Raw genomic sequence first — 17,759 nt, forward strand, 5'->3', positions numbered from 1 at the left:
TATAATTAAACTCTAAATGCTGTTTTTTGTGTTTGAAGAAAATGTGTATCCCTGCACTCCTTGCACAAACATTTAACATTCTCCAAATGGCTGTTACACAGACACACCCCGGATCACATAGACTAAGTCTCTAATACTTTAGAAAAGCTACTAGATTGCTTGTTCTGATGAATCACTGCAAAATCGGTGTGTTTAACTCTTGACTGAACTCCTGACTAAGGAAGGAACAACTGTGCTGGGTAAGACATGCAGCTATGAATGAGGAAGAGACCCATATCTTTCTACTCTCTTTCTCGTTGCATTCCTCCATCGATGTGAAATATTTGACCCTTGGGGGTCCGCTGGGCAGCACAGGGGGCTGGAGAGAACCCTCCTATCGCCTCTAGTCTTTTAGGGAGGTAGAAAGGCATTGGGTGTGATTTGTTAAATGTGGGGTACCCCCTGTATTGTGTCCCCAACACGGGGACATCTGGCAGTAGCAGTACGGCCCTGTGATAAAGGCCTCTGTGGTCTCTGTCCTCTTTCTCAACCAGTGAGCTGTGCAGCATTGAAGCACTGCCCAGACATTCTCATGCTAATACACAGAAAGGATGACAGCAGATGGGAAACATTTGGTTCTGTTCTTGTTCACTTGTAAAGAAATAATGTGCCCGTTATCATTATTTTACTTTCTGCTGTTCCGCTCTGTGTTATAAAACAGAGAGAAAGAATGTTTACAATGGAGGCCATCTTCTTAGGTGGCCTGAGGCAGAGAGAGGGTTGACTTTATATGCGACTGTTGGGAAACGGAATATCTAAGGAGAGTGATGGCTCTGAGGTTGACTCAGTGAAAAAGCATTTTAGCTTCAGAATAAGGGTAAACTACAGTAAATATAATCATACTAAGAAATATTTGAACAATGAGTTAATCAAACAGGTGTGTGTGTGTGTGTGTGTGTGGTGTGTGTGTGTGTGTGTGCGACAACAGGCAAGGCAGGTTTGGGACTAAGTTCCCTCCCTACTGCCATTTCATTGGATCATGACATGCCTCTCACATACCTTTGCAAAACGTTTACACACTCTAATTAGATGAAGACATGCCCATCTTCCTCTCTGAAGTCATACAGAAGTTTGATACAACTGCCACGTGTTCTAAATGAAATTAAGGTGCTGAATTTATGCATAGTCATTTAATTTAAACACCAAACAACATACATGTTGTATTCCAATCGTGGCTAGAGTACTGACAATGCTGTTTTGACAATACATTATTGGTTTAATGCGGGATAGCCAGCCATTGACATTTAGAATTGCACTGCGTATTCAACTGTTTTCTGACGTTGAAGTAGATTTACAATATTATTTATTATAAGGACTTTAACAGCTCGAGCGCTGGGACACATGTGAGGGTTATTTTTGAGTGAGCCGCGTGCAAGGTCTAATCCACTGGTGGATGCGGAGCAAGCTCCGGTAGCCTACGAGCTGTCCCCTCTATTTCTTAATGGCAAGACCTGAGAATGTCTGCCTAGCATGGCTGTGGCTTCTGAACCGGAGACCCAAGGACCGTTATGGCTTTTAGCCGAGTCTATTCGGACCCCCTGTCCCGAGGCATTTTCAAGAAATTCGTGGTCATGCTGTGTTCTCTCCTCACCTCCCTGTACCTCCTCCACTGCCTCACGGACCGCTGCAGCAGCATGCCCACGCCGGTAAAAGCATCCAGCCAAGTCGTGGGCTTCTTCGCCTCGGAACTACACGACTTGAGGTCGCTGAGGAGGAAAAGACTGTTACAGAAATGGACCACGGGGTCCAAGCCGGGCTTGAGCTACGAGAGCGCCGACGACGCTAAACGCACCTCCGAGTACTCCCGGTTCGACGATGCTGATACCGGACAGGTTTTGTACGAACCGGGACATCAGGTGGACAGTGATAGCGAAAAGAACCGAGAACTGTCGCATTATATGCCGCCTTCTTTGGGTGATATAGTTTATTCGAAGAGATTAGCACCTCGGTTTATGGTGAAGACGGGGAGTACAGGTAAAGTCAGTCCGCTTGGAGACGGGACCAAGAAGCTGCCCCAGGCGATGATCATCGGCGTAAAGAAAGGAGGGACGCGCGCGCTGCTCGAGTTCCTCCGCGTGCATCCAGACATCCGAGCTGTGGGAGCCGAGCCGCACTTCTTCGACCGCAACTACGAGAATGGACTGGAGTGGTACAGGTAAATGTTTAAATAAATACATTAAATATAAGTGAAATTATTATTATTATTGTTATTTTTTTTATTAGTAGTGGGCTTATTGTTATTATTATTATTAGATTATGTGTAGCCTATGCCTCTACTTTTCCCAAATTCATCAGTGCAGAGTGAAATATTGTTTGGTGACAAGTTTTAAAAGTTGTGCTGTTGTGTTGTTTTCAAAGTTGCTCACTGGCAACACTTGTTCAACGGACCAAGTTTTATAGCACACTTCTTTTCTATTACTTTGTTGCCTTTCGTCTTTGAAGGGGCTTTAATTACAGTATATGGTCCATTTTTTTTCATTACAATATACAGGATATAAACAAAGATATTTACATGTAAATCATGAACAACTTGGTGCCCTATAGGCTACTTTATTCAACTGTTTAACCAGTGTCAAAGTTGTGGGAGAGCTCTCACAACACCTAAATATATCTTATAATTCACTACAGATTATTTGGGGAATTTTTTATATTAAGAAAATGCGCATTTAAGATTAAAAAAGGTATTTCTGTAGCCTACAATTAACACTGCGTAATTATGACCTATGAACTAGACTAACGACATGTTTTTCCTACTCAATTATATAGGCTATTGTCTTTTTCAAAGATCAATGATGGGGATTCATTTGTAACGATAGTTTACATGATTAAGTCGCCAACCTTATCAATAAGTTCATATTTTATTTACTCAAAATGTATCTTGGCAAATTGGCTTCTCTCAAGATTTCATGGCAGAGCACAATATCACCTTATATCTCCTCAAAATCATAAAGAAATATATTAGTGTATTAACGTAATTTATGACACTTTCCATTGCATTTAAAATGAAATAAAGTGAATACTTTTCATGTAAAAAAATAAACTTAATTGCTGTCTTGTAATTATTAAATATCAAATATAAAACATATATAAAAAATCGAATTGTTCTTCATAGGCCTATTCAACATCACCAATAGTTGAATGGGGAGATACAAATAAGTATTATAGGGAAAAGCCCCAGATTTAGATAACAAGCAAAGTACAGCCTTGCTTCCAGAGTGACAAGCACTTTAAATGCAGCGGGAGTAGGGTCAATGTCTGACCTAAAATAAATATTCTGAACAAACTCTAAATACACATAAATACAGACATACACTCTCTCCCCCTCAATCCCCTCTCTTCTTTGGGAGTTACCATATTTTATCCCACTTTTCTCTCTCTCTGTGTTCAAGCCTATGGATTTGTGATCAGTAGGTTCACGTTGTTGTGTGTGCATACGCCCATGTGCATGTGTGTGGTTGTGCGTGCGTCCATGTCTGTGTGTGGTTGTATGCGTGCCCATGTGTTTGTGTGTGTGTGGTTGTGCGTACGCCATGCGTGTGTGTGTTCTCTCTTCGGGGGTTCATGTCTCTCCCTCTCAGTGGGCTTGTGTGTAATGGGGCATTGCCGACACTGTAGCTCTGTTTTTAAGAAGGATTATGGTTATAACGAAGGGTTACCTGAGTGTCTCAGGAGATTTGATTCACCTTTTGATTGAGTTAACACTATGCAGTTCACACTAAAAGCTTGGAGAAACTTCTCCTCTCACCCGGGCCCCCTCCTTCTAACTCCCCCAAACCCCCCATCCAACCTCAGCCCCCTCTCATACCCTAGCTCTCATACCCTCTCCCCACACACAGACACCTCCCTCTTTGTGCCTCTGTGAGCGTGAACACTCTCTCTTTTGGCCATCACTCTTTCACACCCTTCTGTTTACCTATTCATCCATTGTGGGAGTGTATATCCATGAGGGTTCCATCTATCCTGAGGAGTTGCCAAGATTCTTGTACATGGAATTTGGTCCATGAGCTCCAAGGACTAGCCGAACAAACTCAACCTCAGGGCCTGTTACACTTAATGCCTTCCATTAAAATGGGGAATGGGCCCTTGAATTAAAATGGCCGGAGCAGAAGAAATAAAGAAGGGTTACAACAACGTGACTGACTAGTCAGCCTGAAGGAGTGCATCTGCTGTGTAGAGGTCCACTCCTGTCAACTCTGTTCCAGGAAGTCTGAGAGAGACTCCCTTTATTAATAGTCTTTGTGTGTGGACACTTTAACGCAGTCATTTAGACTTGAGCTTGATTGAAGTGTGTGAAACGTTGTTGTTTTACTCAGGAAGTGTCGAACACGCAAATGGAAGTGGAACGCTGTTGCTGAACTGTTAATAACCTCTGTGTGTGTATATGCTTTTGATAGGAAGTAGCCCTCTCATTTAGACTTAGAGCTCTATTCAATCACATCCTCTTCAGCCGACATCCACATAGCGGTTGTTTTGTAGGTGTCTCAGGTGGTTGTTTTGGCTGTGGTAGAGGTGGAACTGTGTTTGAGCTGTCAAATCCACAAGTGGCTCCTGGCATTATACCTAAAGCGGACATTACCATTGGTTGCACGGAGTTGCATTTAAGAGAAATCCCATGCAGCCTCGTTTACAAGTTAAAACAGTGGAATGTGAGATGTAATCTACACCTCCATTATGATGATAGAAACCCTCATTATTTAGTAGAATTTTTTTTCAAGTTGACCGTCATTTCTTTATAGCCTACACTTTCTCGTTCTGAACTTCTAATGCGAGTAGGGTGGGTGTGGCTTCATGACGATGATCGCAAGAGCAGCTGCTCACCAATTTGACGGATCCAACGCAGTTCAACCTCCAGAACCGCTATGCGGGTGTCTGCTATCGCCAGTAAATGCTTGATCTGATTCAATCTAGGCCTTAGTTTGATTGAAGTGTGTGAAGTTTCTTTTTCCCTCTATTCAAGAAGTGTCAAACGCTAATGGAAGCGAAATGGTGTTTCTGAACTGCAGTGCACTCAGAGTTCATTCACTTGACGTCAAAACCCTCTAAATCTGGGCTTCAGCTGTCAAGTTCTGGACATTTTTTTTCATTCTCTTCTTTGGTCTTTTGTACTGCTGCATGGAATGGCAAAAAAAAATCTGCAGATTATACAACACACATGACAATATGATGGATTTGTGCAAATGGCTAAGCATTAAGAAAACAAACAAGAGAATGGTCCGGCGCTATTCATTCATGCTACTTGTCATTTTTGTGTATTGTTTCACAATTCTAGAAAACGGTTTTGGTTCTAGAAAGGCGGTCTCGGTGGTAGAGGGAAACAAGGCCATGGTTTTCTATAGCTAATCACTGCATCCAACTTCCTGGAATTACGTGATTCTTTTCATTAGTGTGTGTGGTGTGTGTGTGTGTGTGTGTGTGTGTGTGTGTGTGTGAATAGTTAAAGGCAGAGAGAGCAGAGGCATCCGTCTCATGGGACTTAGAGTCTTTGTTTAGAGTAATGGCCGATATGTGGACTGAACATGAATCACTATGGCCTGTCTGTCTGTCCCTGTGGGAATGTGTGTGTGTGTGTGTGTGTGTGTGTGTGTGTGTGTGTGTGTGTGTGTGTGTGTGTGCGTGCGCGCACGAGCGAGCGTCTGTACGTACATGTGTGTGTTTCCGGTGTGTTTGTGTGTGTCTATGGGAATGTGTGTGTGTGTGTGTGCGCGTGCATGCGTGCGCGAGCGAGCGTGCGTACGTACGTACGTACGTGTGTGTGTTTCCGGTGTGTTTGTGTGTGTCTATGGGAATGTGTGTGTGTGGGAGACATTAGTTTAACACTTTGAAGTCCTAATGTGACGTGGCATCAACAACATCCAGCGGTCTGTGTTTTCCTGCTTTCCCAGTGGAAACATAGACAGACATATTGTAGCCCCCAAGTCCCTAAGGAAAGTTATCACTGTTTGTGTAGAAGTTACCAAGATATATCGTCATTATTTGCATAATATTTTTAATATTATTTTCTATGTAATATATCCAAGTTGCAGTGGTGATTTTAGTATGTAAATCTTGGTGGGGCAATCTCAAAAAGACACTACACAACACTAAACAATATATTAATTGCAGTATAACGGCGATAAGCGTCGCCCACAAATTGTTAGGGCCGACATAAAGCTGTCCCAACAGCAGAGCTTTCTTTCCAGCACAATGGATTGAATCCATACCACCACTACACCTGGCTATCAGCAGAGCCTTGTCTGGCAGCGAAACAATTACTTCTGCCTTGTTTACTGCCTTTTTAAAAAACAAAGCTGATATGGCTGATTTGCTTAAACAAATGTGACAATTGAGATGATCAAACTATGGCATAAAGGGAACGATGAGCAGATAAGAGGCATTCCGTAATTTATTATTATTATTTATTACTTTAATGAGCGAGTGATGACGGAAGTAGTCAATATATGTGTTCAGCACTTTTGAAATATACAGCGACAGAATACAGAACATGGGCTCTTACAGTATTTTCCCTGTACACCAAGTCAGAACCGTAGGATAAATAAAACTTTGAAAATAAGATGTTGACATGATCAGTCCAATCAAAGGTACTGTACATATAACGTGATTTGTCGTCATTTTATCTGTGGCCAATGACCTTGAGCCTTCTTGGAAGGGCACTTGTAATATAACTCTATGGCAGGACCCAAAGGGCTGAAATTTTGGATGTCTACCCTTACTAAGGACATAAACTTTGGGATGACGTAGTGTCCCCATGAGTGACAGAACACTGAGCCAATCATGGCGCAATGCTCCTATGTTTGGCTGGCTCACCCCACCACCACAGAAGGCACTGAGCTAGGCTGAAACACCTGCATTTTGGAGCTGCCTTACTCAAGAAAACAATAAAGAGACCATGTGCGTATGCGGCTTTATTATTTAACTCAATGATATATACACTAGCATTCAAAAGTTTGGGGTCACTTAAAAATATCCTTGTTTTTGAAAGAAAAGCATTTTTTTTGTCCATTAAAATAACATCAAATTGATCAGAAATACAGTGTAGACATTGTTAATGTTGTAAATGACTATTGTAGCTGGAAACGTTACATTTTTTATGGAATATCTACATAGGCGTACAGAGGCCCATTATCAGCAACCATCACTCCTTTGTTCCAATGGCACGTTGTGTTAGCTAATCCAAGTTTATAATTTTAAAAGGCTAATTGATCATTAGAAAACCCTTTTGCAATTATACTAGCACAGCTGAAAACTGTTGTCTCTGCCCCACCTGTCCTGATTGACGGGTCGCCACTGGACAGTTGTAAATAACTTTCACCAAGTTTTTGGAGTGTCGAATTCAGCATACCCAGTGTATCTTCCTTCTCCTGACAAAGTGAAATCTGATCCACACCGAAGTTGTACTAATGCGTTTTGTACAACAAACCATTATCTTTTAGTCTTGTAATACGTTGGGTAAAATGTATGTTTTATGCATTTACATGTGTGTGCATCTGCCTCTCTCTGTACAATGTAAGTAGTTGTACAGTAGGTCTACATTGTTAGCCATTAAACAGGAAGTAGTTCTAGGTCTACATTGTTAGCCATTAAACAGGAAACCAGCGGCTCAGTGTTACATTTCACTACCCATCTCTCTACCTTGTACCGAGACAATCATGCTTGACCCGACACGCTATTGTTGTGGAAATGTGATGTACTCCAAGTGAACAAGGTCACCGACAACACTCTGATGTAATGAAAGGTCCATGTTGATGGTAGTTTAGCGTTATGTCTGGGACCTACTAGGGTTACCCTCTAGCTCAGCCTTCTACCCTCTAACCCAGCCTTCACCTGTCAAGGCCAGGGGATTTGGAGGGGTGAGGGGGAGGTTGAGTGGGGTCTGCAGGGGTCCGAGGGGGTGCGCTGTCTGACATCACAGACTGGCTGGATTAGGCCAGACCAAACCATCTAATGAGTTAATTGCCCTTCATAAAAACACATGTGACCTGTACCAGACTAGCAGTCTGAGGTCCCTGCCTGCCATCATCCATCCTATACATAATATATTTACAGAAACCCATGTTATTGTCTTGTTCAGTTGTTTGCATCAAAAGTATGTTGTACCGAAAACAAGACACAAGGGAGTGAATTATGAATGAAAAAGCTCAGCTCCAAAAAATAGACATTTCTGTAAAATTAGGGCCTTTACCTGTTTATTGAACTGGCTGTATTTTACAGGAAATGAAGTAATGGTACTAAAAGTGTTCTGATAATAAAAGCATTGACCCAGTCGGGACCCATAGAGAACGGTTCTTTGGGGATTTTCTGTAGTGCTGCTCTCTGTTCCTCTGGCTAACCCTGTCTCTGTAGTAGCCTGTGGTGAGAGGCCGTCAGATGTAGATGTAGGGGAAGACACTATCAAAGTATGTTTTTACTGTACTCCAAATGCCAGGGATACATTACAAGATCCAGATGTAAACATTTGGAATAATATTTTGGATCTTGTCCCATATATGAATACCATAAACATTCATTTTTCAAACTCTTTTGTGATTATCATTATTTCCTACATGAGTCTAGTCGTCCAACCAAATAGCTTCGCTGATGCTGCTCCATGTATGAAAAGTTGCACAAAGCAAATAAATTTACTCAGTCGTCAGAACTGTTAGTGAAAAGTGGTTTAAATTCCCAGCATTTTCCGTGAGCACCACTTCCAAGTTGTTCATATTTTGGCAGGGTTAGGTGTCAATTAAGTGGGTGGCAGAGTTGAGAGTGCTGCCTTGTTTGTTGCTCTCAGACATGTCACTCGTCATTGGGCCTGTGAAGAGGTCTGGAGGACACGTGGAAAGGAAAGGCTGGCAGCTTATTGGTAGGGAGGAGAAACATCCCAGCAGTTAGCTATATTACTGTGGATGCCTTGAGTAGTGTGAGGAATTTCTGTATTTTTCCATTATAGCAAAGTTTATGCAGGCACACAGAAGCAATGCATTTACAGTAGATGACTTTGCAACTACTCATATTCCATAAGTTCATTAGTTAGCCTTCATTGTGGTGTGTGCTGCTGGTTGTCATGTGAAAGCAGAACCCTAACAAACAAAGAGACTCCTGTGTGTGTGTGTGTGTGTGTGTGTGTGTGTGTGTGTGTGTGTGTGTGTGTGTGTGTGTGTGTGTGTGTGTGTGTGTGTGTGTGTGTGTGTGTGTGTGTGTGTGTGTGTGTGTGCATTCGTCCACGCTGTATGCATCCCCCCAGTGTACCACAGGCAGTCAACATTGCTTTGATCTGGCTTGGCCAGGAGTCCAGCTATGACATGTTCTTCCTCTCAGAGTTTTAAACGGAGCGAATGAGTTAAAATAGGCAAAAAAATCCACTGTCTCTCCCCACTGGGCACACACTGGTTGAATCAACGTTCTTTCCACATCATTTCAATGACATTACATTGAACCAATGTGAAATAGACGTTGATTGAATTGACTTCTGTGCCCAGTGGGTCTGTCTCTTTATTTCTCTCTCATACGTACAGTACACTAACTCTCTGGTACCAAGGTGTTTGATGTACATTTAATACACTCGCTTCTCTGAGCCCAATTGATTTATCAGATTTTCCTTTAAGGTGCACTACTGAAAACACGAAGCTGCATTGAAGCACCCAGAACAGTGCTGGACAGGGTGGTAACCCGATCCCCTGAGAGAGCAAGAAAGAGAAAGAGAGAGAGGGTGAGAGAGAGAGAGAGTGAGAGAGAGTGAGAGCTCCTGAGCATGAGACCCTGACTGCCTCAGGGTTGTGAAAATGATTATCATGGAGTATAATTGTACTTGTAACACAAGGGGCCCCTCACCTTCCACTGGAGGAATGTAACCCACCATCACCACACACATACACAAACACATACACACACACACAAACATACACAAACACACACACACACAAACACACACAAACACACACACCAAGGTTATTATAGTTTTGTGTTTTTATTTCTATTAGACTAAGATTTTCATTTGAAATTATGTTTAGTTTCAGTTAGTTTTCACATCTACTTTACTAGTTTTATTCAGTTTCAGTTTTATAAAAACATCTCTCTTTCGTTTTGATATTATTTAGTTTCCGTTTTAGTGTTAGGGACAGAAAGTAGCCTAATGTGTGGGAGGCTAGGAGACATTTATTAGTTGTATAGGTGTTGTGTTTTTGGAATGTCACTTCTTGTCACTGTGGGTCAGTAATGCATAAGGTGATGGGTCAGGTTATAGGTTAGGTTTAAAGGTAGACTCGGTGAGATGACGTAGATAGTGGGTCAATTTCCGGGTCAACCAGGAGCGCTGAATCGCGAGGCTCAACATTTCCACTGTTTCGGTCCCGTAGTTACCACGTTGTAGCAGCGTGAAGCGCACCTGTGCATATAATCTGTGTGACTGTGTAAGAGCAAAGTCTTGCATCATGCTCATCTCAACGGGTGCGTTCAAGTGGATCACTTTTGTCAAGTCTGTGACCATCGTTGGTCACGGCCTTTCTAAGTGTGTTGCATTCAGGGGATAAAAATGGTCAGACTGGCACCTACAGTGTCTTCAGAAAGTATTCACGCCCCTTGACTTTTTTCACATCTTGTTGTGTTACAGCCTGCATTTAAAATGCATTCAACTGAGATATTTGCTTACTGGCCTACACACAATACCCGATAATGTCAAAGTAGAATTATGTTTCTGAATTTTTTAATAATTCATGAAAAATTAAAAGCTGAAATTTCTTGAGTCTATAAGTATTCAAACCCTTTGTTGTGGCAAGCCTAAATAAGGTCAGGAATATACACTTGCTTAACAAGTCACATAATAAGTTACATGGACTCATAGTGTTTTAACATGATTTTTGAATGACTACCTCATCTCTGTACCACACACGTACAATTATCTGTAAGTTGAGCAGGGAATTTCAAACACAGATTCAACCACAAAGACCAGGGAGGTTTTCCAATGCATCGCAAAGAAGGGCACTCATTGGTAGATACTGTAGGTGAAAAAAAACAGACATTGAATATCCCTTTGAGCATCGTCAAGATATTTATTACATTTTGGATGGTGTATCAATACACCGTCACTACAAAAATACATGTATCCTTCCTAACTCAGTTGCTGGAGAGGAAGAAAACCACTCAGGGATTTCACCATGAGGCCAATAAAAAATATTCCAAAACATGCATCCTGTTTGCAAAAATGCACTAAAGTAATATTGCAAATAAATGTGGAAAAGCAATTAACTTTTTGTCTTGAATACAAAGTGTTATGTTTGGGGCAAATCCAATACAACACATTAATGAGTACCACTCTGTATTTTCAAGCATAGTGGTGGCTACATAGTTAAGTGTATGCTTGTAATCGGACTGCTGTTTTTCCAGTATAAAAAATAAATAGAATTGAGCTAAGCTAAGGTAAAATCCTCTAAGAAAACCTGGTTCAGTCTGCTTTCCAACAGACACTGGGAGATTAATTCACCTTTCAGTCGGACAATAACCTAAAACACAAGGCCAAATCTACACTGAAGTTGCTTACCAAGAAGATAGTGGATGTTCCTGAGTGGCCGAGTTACAGTTTGGACTTAAATCTACTTGAAAATCTATGGCAAGACCTGAAAATGGTTGTCTAGCAATGATCAAAAAAATATTTTACAGAGCTTGAAGAATTTTGAAAATAATAATGGGCAAATGTTGCACGTTCCAGGTGTGGAATACTCTTAGAGGCTTACCCAGAAAGACTCACAGCTGTAATCGAAGTCACAAATGCTTCTACAAAGTATTGACTCATGGGTGTGAATACTTATGTAAATTATATATTTGAGGCTCTCTCTCACTAATTGGTTGTACATTGTGTACACACATATTATAATTAGGATTTCAGTTTGTGAGTGTGTATTATGAGGTTAGTTCATGAGAGTTAGTCTAAAGTCTTTACCATTCAAACGCGCCCAATATCTGCGGTGCTGCTCGGGGCATTGTCATCTCGCTGAGTCTACCTGTAGCCCTTTCCTGCAGTCAAATTACCTCGTGGCTTCATGGGTGGAATGTTATTCATATTTTTAATATTTTCATAATTAATCAACATTTTTTTAAATTATGCAGAAAATCCGATGTTTCTATATCAAACAGTTTGTTTGTATTTCAGTTGTCTGCGATGTAAAGTACCAGTCAACATTTTGGACATACCTACTCATTCAAAGGTTTTTCTTTATTTTTACTATTTTCTACAGAAGAATAGTAAAGACATCAAAACTATGTAACAACATGGAATCATGTAGTAACCAAAAAAGTGTTAAACAAATAAAAATATATTTTATATTTGAGATTTTTCAAAGTAGCCACCCTTTGCCCTGATGACAGCTTTGCACACTCTTGGCATTCTCTCAATCAGCTTAATGAGGAATGCTTTTCCAACAGTCTTGAAGGAGTTCCCATATATGCTGAGCACTTGTTGGCTGCTTTTCCTTCACTCTGCAGTCCAACTCATCCCAAACCGTCTCAATTGGGTTGAGGTCGGGGGATTGTGGAGGCCAGGTCATCTGATGCAGCACTCCATCATCCTTCTTGGTCAAATAGCCCTTACACAGCCTGGAGGTGTGTTTTGGGTCATTGCCCTGTTGAAAAACAAATGATAGTTCCACTAAGCACAAACCAGATGGGATGGTGTATCGCTCCAGAATGCTGTGGTAGACGTGCTGGTTAAATGTGGCTTGAATTCTAAATAAATCACTGATAGTGTTACCAGCAAAGCACCCCCACACCATCACACCTCCTCCTCCATTCTTCACGGTGGGAACCACACATGTGAAGATCATCCGTTTACCTACTCTGCGTCTCACAAAGAGAGACTTCAAAGTTGTTTAAATTTTCTGGATTGACTGACCTTCATGTCTTAAAATAATGATGGATTGTTGTTTGTCTTTGTTTATTTGAGCTATTCTTGCCATAATATGGACTTGGTCTTTTACCAAGTAGGGATATCTTCTGTATACCACCCCTACCTTGTCACAAAACAACTGATTGACTCAAACACATTAAGAAGGAAAGAAATTCCACAAATTAACATTTAACAATGCACACCTGTTAATTGAAATGCATTCCAGGTGACTACCTCATGAAGCTGGTAGAGAGAATGCCAAGAGTGTGCAAAGCTGTCTTCAAGGCAAAGGGTGGCTACTTTGAAGAATCTCAAATATAAAATATATTTTGATTTGTTTAACCTCTCTAGGGTATGTGGGACGAAATCGTCCCACCTACTCAACAGCCAGTGGAATCCTGTGGCGCGATATTCAAATACCTTAGAAATGCTATTACTTCAATTTCTCAAACATATGACTATTTTACACCATTTTAAAGACAAGACTCTCGTTAATCTAACCACACTGTCCGATTTCAAAAAGGCTTTACAACGAAAGCAAAACATTAGATTATGTCAGCAGAGTACCCAGCCAGAAATAATCAGACACCCATTTTTCAAGCTAGCATATAATGTCACATAAACCCAAACCACAGCTAAATGCAGCACTAACCTTTGATGATCTTCATCAGATGACACTCCTAGGACATTATGTTATACAATACATGCATGTTTTGTTAAATCAAGTTCATATTTATATCAAAAACCAGCTTTTTACATTAGCATGTGACGTTCAGAACTAGCATACCCACCGCAAACTTCCGGTGAATTTACTAAATTACTCACGATAAACGTTCACAAAAAACATAACAATTATTTTAAGAATTATAGATACAGAACTCCTTTATGCAATCTCTATGTCCGATTTTAAAATAGCTTTTCGGCAAAAGCACATTTTGCAATATTCTGAGTAGATAGCTCGCCATCACAGGCTAGCTATTTTGACACCCACCAAGTTTGGCACTCACCAAACTCAGATTTACTATAAGAAAAATTGGATTACCTTTGCTGTTCTTCATCAGAATGCACTCCCAGGACTTCTACTTCAATAACAAATGTTGGTTTGGTTCAAAATAATCCATAGTTATGTTCAAATATCCTCTGTTTTGTTCGTGCGTTCAAGACACTATCCGAAGGGTGACGAAGGGTGACGCGCCCGACGCGTTTCGTGACAAAAAAAATCTAAATATTCCATTACCATACTTCGAAGCATGTCAACCACTGTTTAAAATCTATTTTTATGCGATTTTTCTCGTAAAAAAGTGATAATATTCCTACCGGGAAACCCTGTTTTCGTTCAAAGACGAAAAAATAAAAACATGGGGTCATCTCGTGCACGCGCCCCCAGTCTCATTGTTCTCTGATCGACCACTATCCAAATGCGCTACTGTTTTTCAGCAATGGGCTGCAAAGTCATCATTCAACGTTCTGCCGCCTTCTGAGAGCCTATGGGAGCTGTAGGAAGTGTTACGTTACAGCAGAGATCCTCAGTTTTCAATAAAGAGAGTGTAGAAGGCCAAGAAATGGTCAGAGAGGGCACTTCCTGTAAGGAATCTTCTCAGGTTTTTGCCTGCCATATGAGTTCTGTTATACTCACAGACACCATTCAAACAGTTTTAGAAACTTTAGGGTGTTTTCTATCCAAATCAAACTTTATATGCATATTCTAGTTTCTGGGCAGTAGTAATAACCAGATTAAATCGGGTACGTTTTTTATCCGGCCGTGCAAATACTGCCCCCTACCCTCGAGAGGTTAACACTTTTTTGGTTACTACATGATTCCATATGTTATTTCATAGTTTTGTAATTTATGTAATACATTTAATCTCTCTTCTTTTTTTGAAGTCCATAACCATGTGTGTGAGGTGTATACTTTTGTTTCATAGTAGATTTATTTAAGACTACCAAGAATCACTCTGTGTGACCCTGTGACCCGCCAGATTCAGAAGCTTGAAAACTCCACCAGAAATAAAAGCTTGAAACCTCATTAGATTTGCCCATCAAAAAACAAAAACTTAACATAATTCATAATGGTTTGTATTGTATTTATTTAATTTAGTTTTGGAGTCAAAGATAATAGTTTTAGTATAGTTGTTTAAAAAAAGTTGTTTGTTAATTGTTATATTTCAGTTTACTAAATCTTTTTTTGATGAATAGATTTCATTTCACCCTTGACACACACACACACACACACACACACACACACACACACACACACACACACACACACACACACATGTCCTTGATCCCCACCATCACCCTTACACACCCCAGCAGCTGACCCTAGGAGGTCCCCATACAGGGAAGTAGGGAAGCGGGGTAGGTTGGGGAGGGGGAGGTGGGGAAGGCTGGGGAGGGCAGGGCAGGTTGGGGAGGTGGGGAAGGTTGGGGAGGGCAGTGTAGTTTGGGGAGGGAGGAGGTGCGGTAGGTTGGGCCACGGTACTGGCTGTCAGCAGCTGCCCCCTGGCATGCAGGGAATCTCCCCCCCGATGGGAGGATGGGGTCAGGCAGCAGGTGCAGGGTGATCCTCAGACACCTCCTGAATTCCCCAGACGCTCACACCTGATGTTTTCACCTGACTGACCAAGGCACCCAAAATAACAACCTGTTTGTTGTCTGTTGGCCTGCGTCTGTCCATCGGTCTGTCGTTCATTCCTGTGGGGGTCTAGTTGGTATCTTTGGTACAAATGGCCGAAGCCTCACTGACCAGGGTGAGCTGCAGACCTGATATTTGATATTTTGCTTGAGCCTGCCTGAAGTGCTAGATGGGTGGTTTTGCTGTTTTGGGACTATTCAATTGGTTCATTAAGCCAGGCAAGCTCAATCAAGCACAGATAAAGTATTTAAAATGATATCAAATAGTATTTGAACCCAGGTCTGGTGAGCTGAGCTTTACTGAGAGCCTGTAGAAAGAAAGGTAATTGATCATGGTTAGGGTTAGATCATCGAGGGCCACCTAGAGGGCTTCACACAGAATGTACCACCCAAAAGAGTTCAGAGTTCACTACAGCAGACAGCAGATGGTATTGTTGGGGATAGAGTTACTCTTGTTGCAGCATTCTGCTTGTTGTTTATTTGCTCTGGAGGTTTCCGTCCACACTAGTCAGGCAGCAACCTGTTTGTCCCTTTCTTATCTTAAGAACACTTCCGTTAAACAGCTGTTGTTCTTGTTTTATGGGGTATTAGTAACAGTACTAAGCACTATCCGCTCAAGGATTCAGATTACAAAACCATTTGGTTTAGGGCTACAAACGTACAAGGCCTGCAACTCTCCCCTATGATTTGAAATGTTATAGAGTTGAAGCAATTTACTGAAGCAATTTTGATCATGTCTTAAGGCCAAATATGCAATATCCCAACATTAGACCTCTCTAGCCTTTGCCTATAAGTCTGCACCACTGTTCCTCTGTAAGGCAATAGGTCTAACGCCTAAAAAGAACGATAGTGCTTTACCGGTTTTCAACGAATGTTTGTGAATGTCAATGCTGTTTATTCTCCTTGAGCTCCCTCTGTGGAAACTTGCCGTGTAATGTTTTCTAACATTATAGAGCTTTACTACTGCTCCTTAAGGCACTTCTCTTATAAGTTAGTGTATCCACTTTCTATGAGTCTGAATGAAAAGGACCCATGTCAGTTATTTCACTGACTGCCATTTATGCCCCCCCCCCCTTCTACTTGCTATTTCAGTTTTTTCTGGCAGCCCAAGGGGGATGGGAGTAAAGTGTTATTCTTCCACAAACAAAGTGAAATCTAAAACCTATCATTTGGTACTGAGAACTGTTGCGTTCAAGTTTTAGGCTACTGGCATGGTCTCTACGGTCTCTCCACTAAACAAATCACTAAAGTACTGAAAAAATGTATGCAGATGGATCATTTCTTTAGAGCTTTAGCATGAAAGCCACAATATTGTTGCAGATTGAGGTGAGTCAAAACCATGTTATTTGGGCAGAGAGAAGGCCGGTTAAATGATGCGTGATGCAGAGTACATGCATGTTACAGCCCTCAATGGTGCGGAATGATGGAATAAAGCCTCTGCCTTAGCATGATGGATCTCTCTCTCCCATCACACAGGCAACAGCTTTATCACAGGACAGGGAGCCGTCTGCAGTGTTTTCCACAAAAGAGAAAAAAGAGGATGAGAGAGAGAGAGAGAGAGAGAGAGAGAGAGAGGGGGGGGGGGGGGGGGGGGGGACCCAGATCTTTGGAAAGCCTGGGAACTAATAAAAAGAAGGAAGCCCTCAACTCTTGAGTGTTCTGTTTTCCGTTTTGACCGTAGTATATTTCTCTGAAATGACTTTGCCACACATCCAATATGTCCAGCTTTTTGGCACAGTTTTTGGAGTGCCTGTCAAAATTAACAGCGGTTTGGTCAGTTAAATAATGACTCCTCAAAAGGTTACAAGTCCACAGTTCCTTAACCACCTCTGCAGTGAAGTCTTGTTGCTCTCTTCCTCTCCACTTTACTTATTAATCTGTTCAAACATGAAAACAACACACTCTCTTCTTGGTGCCTCCCTGCTCTCTACCTCTCTGCTCTCAGCCTCCCTGCTCGATCGGCAGCCTGAATGCTGACACACTTGCCATGTGTGTGTTATCTGCAGCCGTCCATGTTGCGATAGAATGTTTCCAAACCAACCTTCCTTTTTCCCTCCTGCTCCAGAGGGGCATGTGAAGAGCCAAACAGGCTCTCTGGCAGAGTCTAGATCTCCCTCTACTCCTGTCTGTAGACCAGACTCTGCCAGAGCATGGAGAGAAGATGAACACACTCTCTATACCTCAGACAGACAGACACCGCACAACCTCTACTTACTGTGTAAGCCAAATAGAG

The 17,759-nt window shown here is 41.6% G+C and overlaps 1 protein-coding gene across 1 annotated transcript in view; it reads left to right on the top strand.

The window, feature by feature from the left end:
* The first annotated feature begins 1,400 nt into the window (after positions 1-1,400).
* The window catches only part of LOC106589629 (heparan sulfate glucosamine 3-O-sulfotransferase 3A1), a 50,652-nt gene continuing 34,293 nt past the window's right edge, over positions 1,401-17,759 (top strand). The window contains exon 1 of the mRNA XM_014179838.3: positions 1,401-2,194. Coding sequence (XP_014035313.2) covers positions 1,548-2,194 — 647 coding nt within the window. The 5' untranslated portion in view covers positions 1,401-1,547. The remainder of the gene's footprint in view (positions 2,195-17,759) is intronic.

The sequence above is a fragment of the Salmo salar genome, chromosome 28 (genome assembly GCF_965601325.2).
Source record: "Salmo salar chromosome 28, fSalSal1, whole genome shotgun sequence".
NCBI lineage: Eukaryota > Metazoa > Chordata > Actinopteri > Salmoniformes > Salmonidae > Salmo > Salmo salar.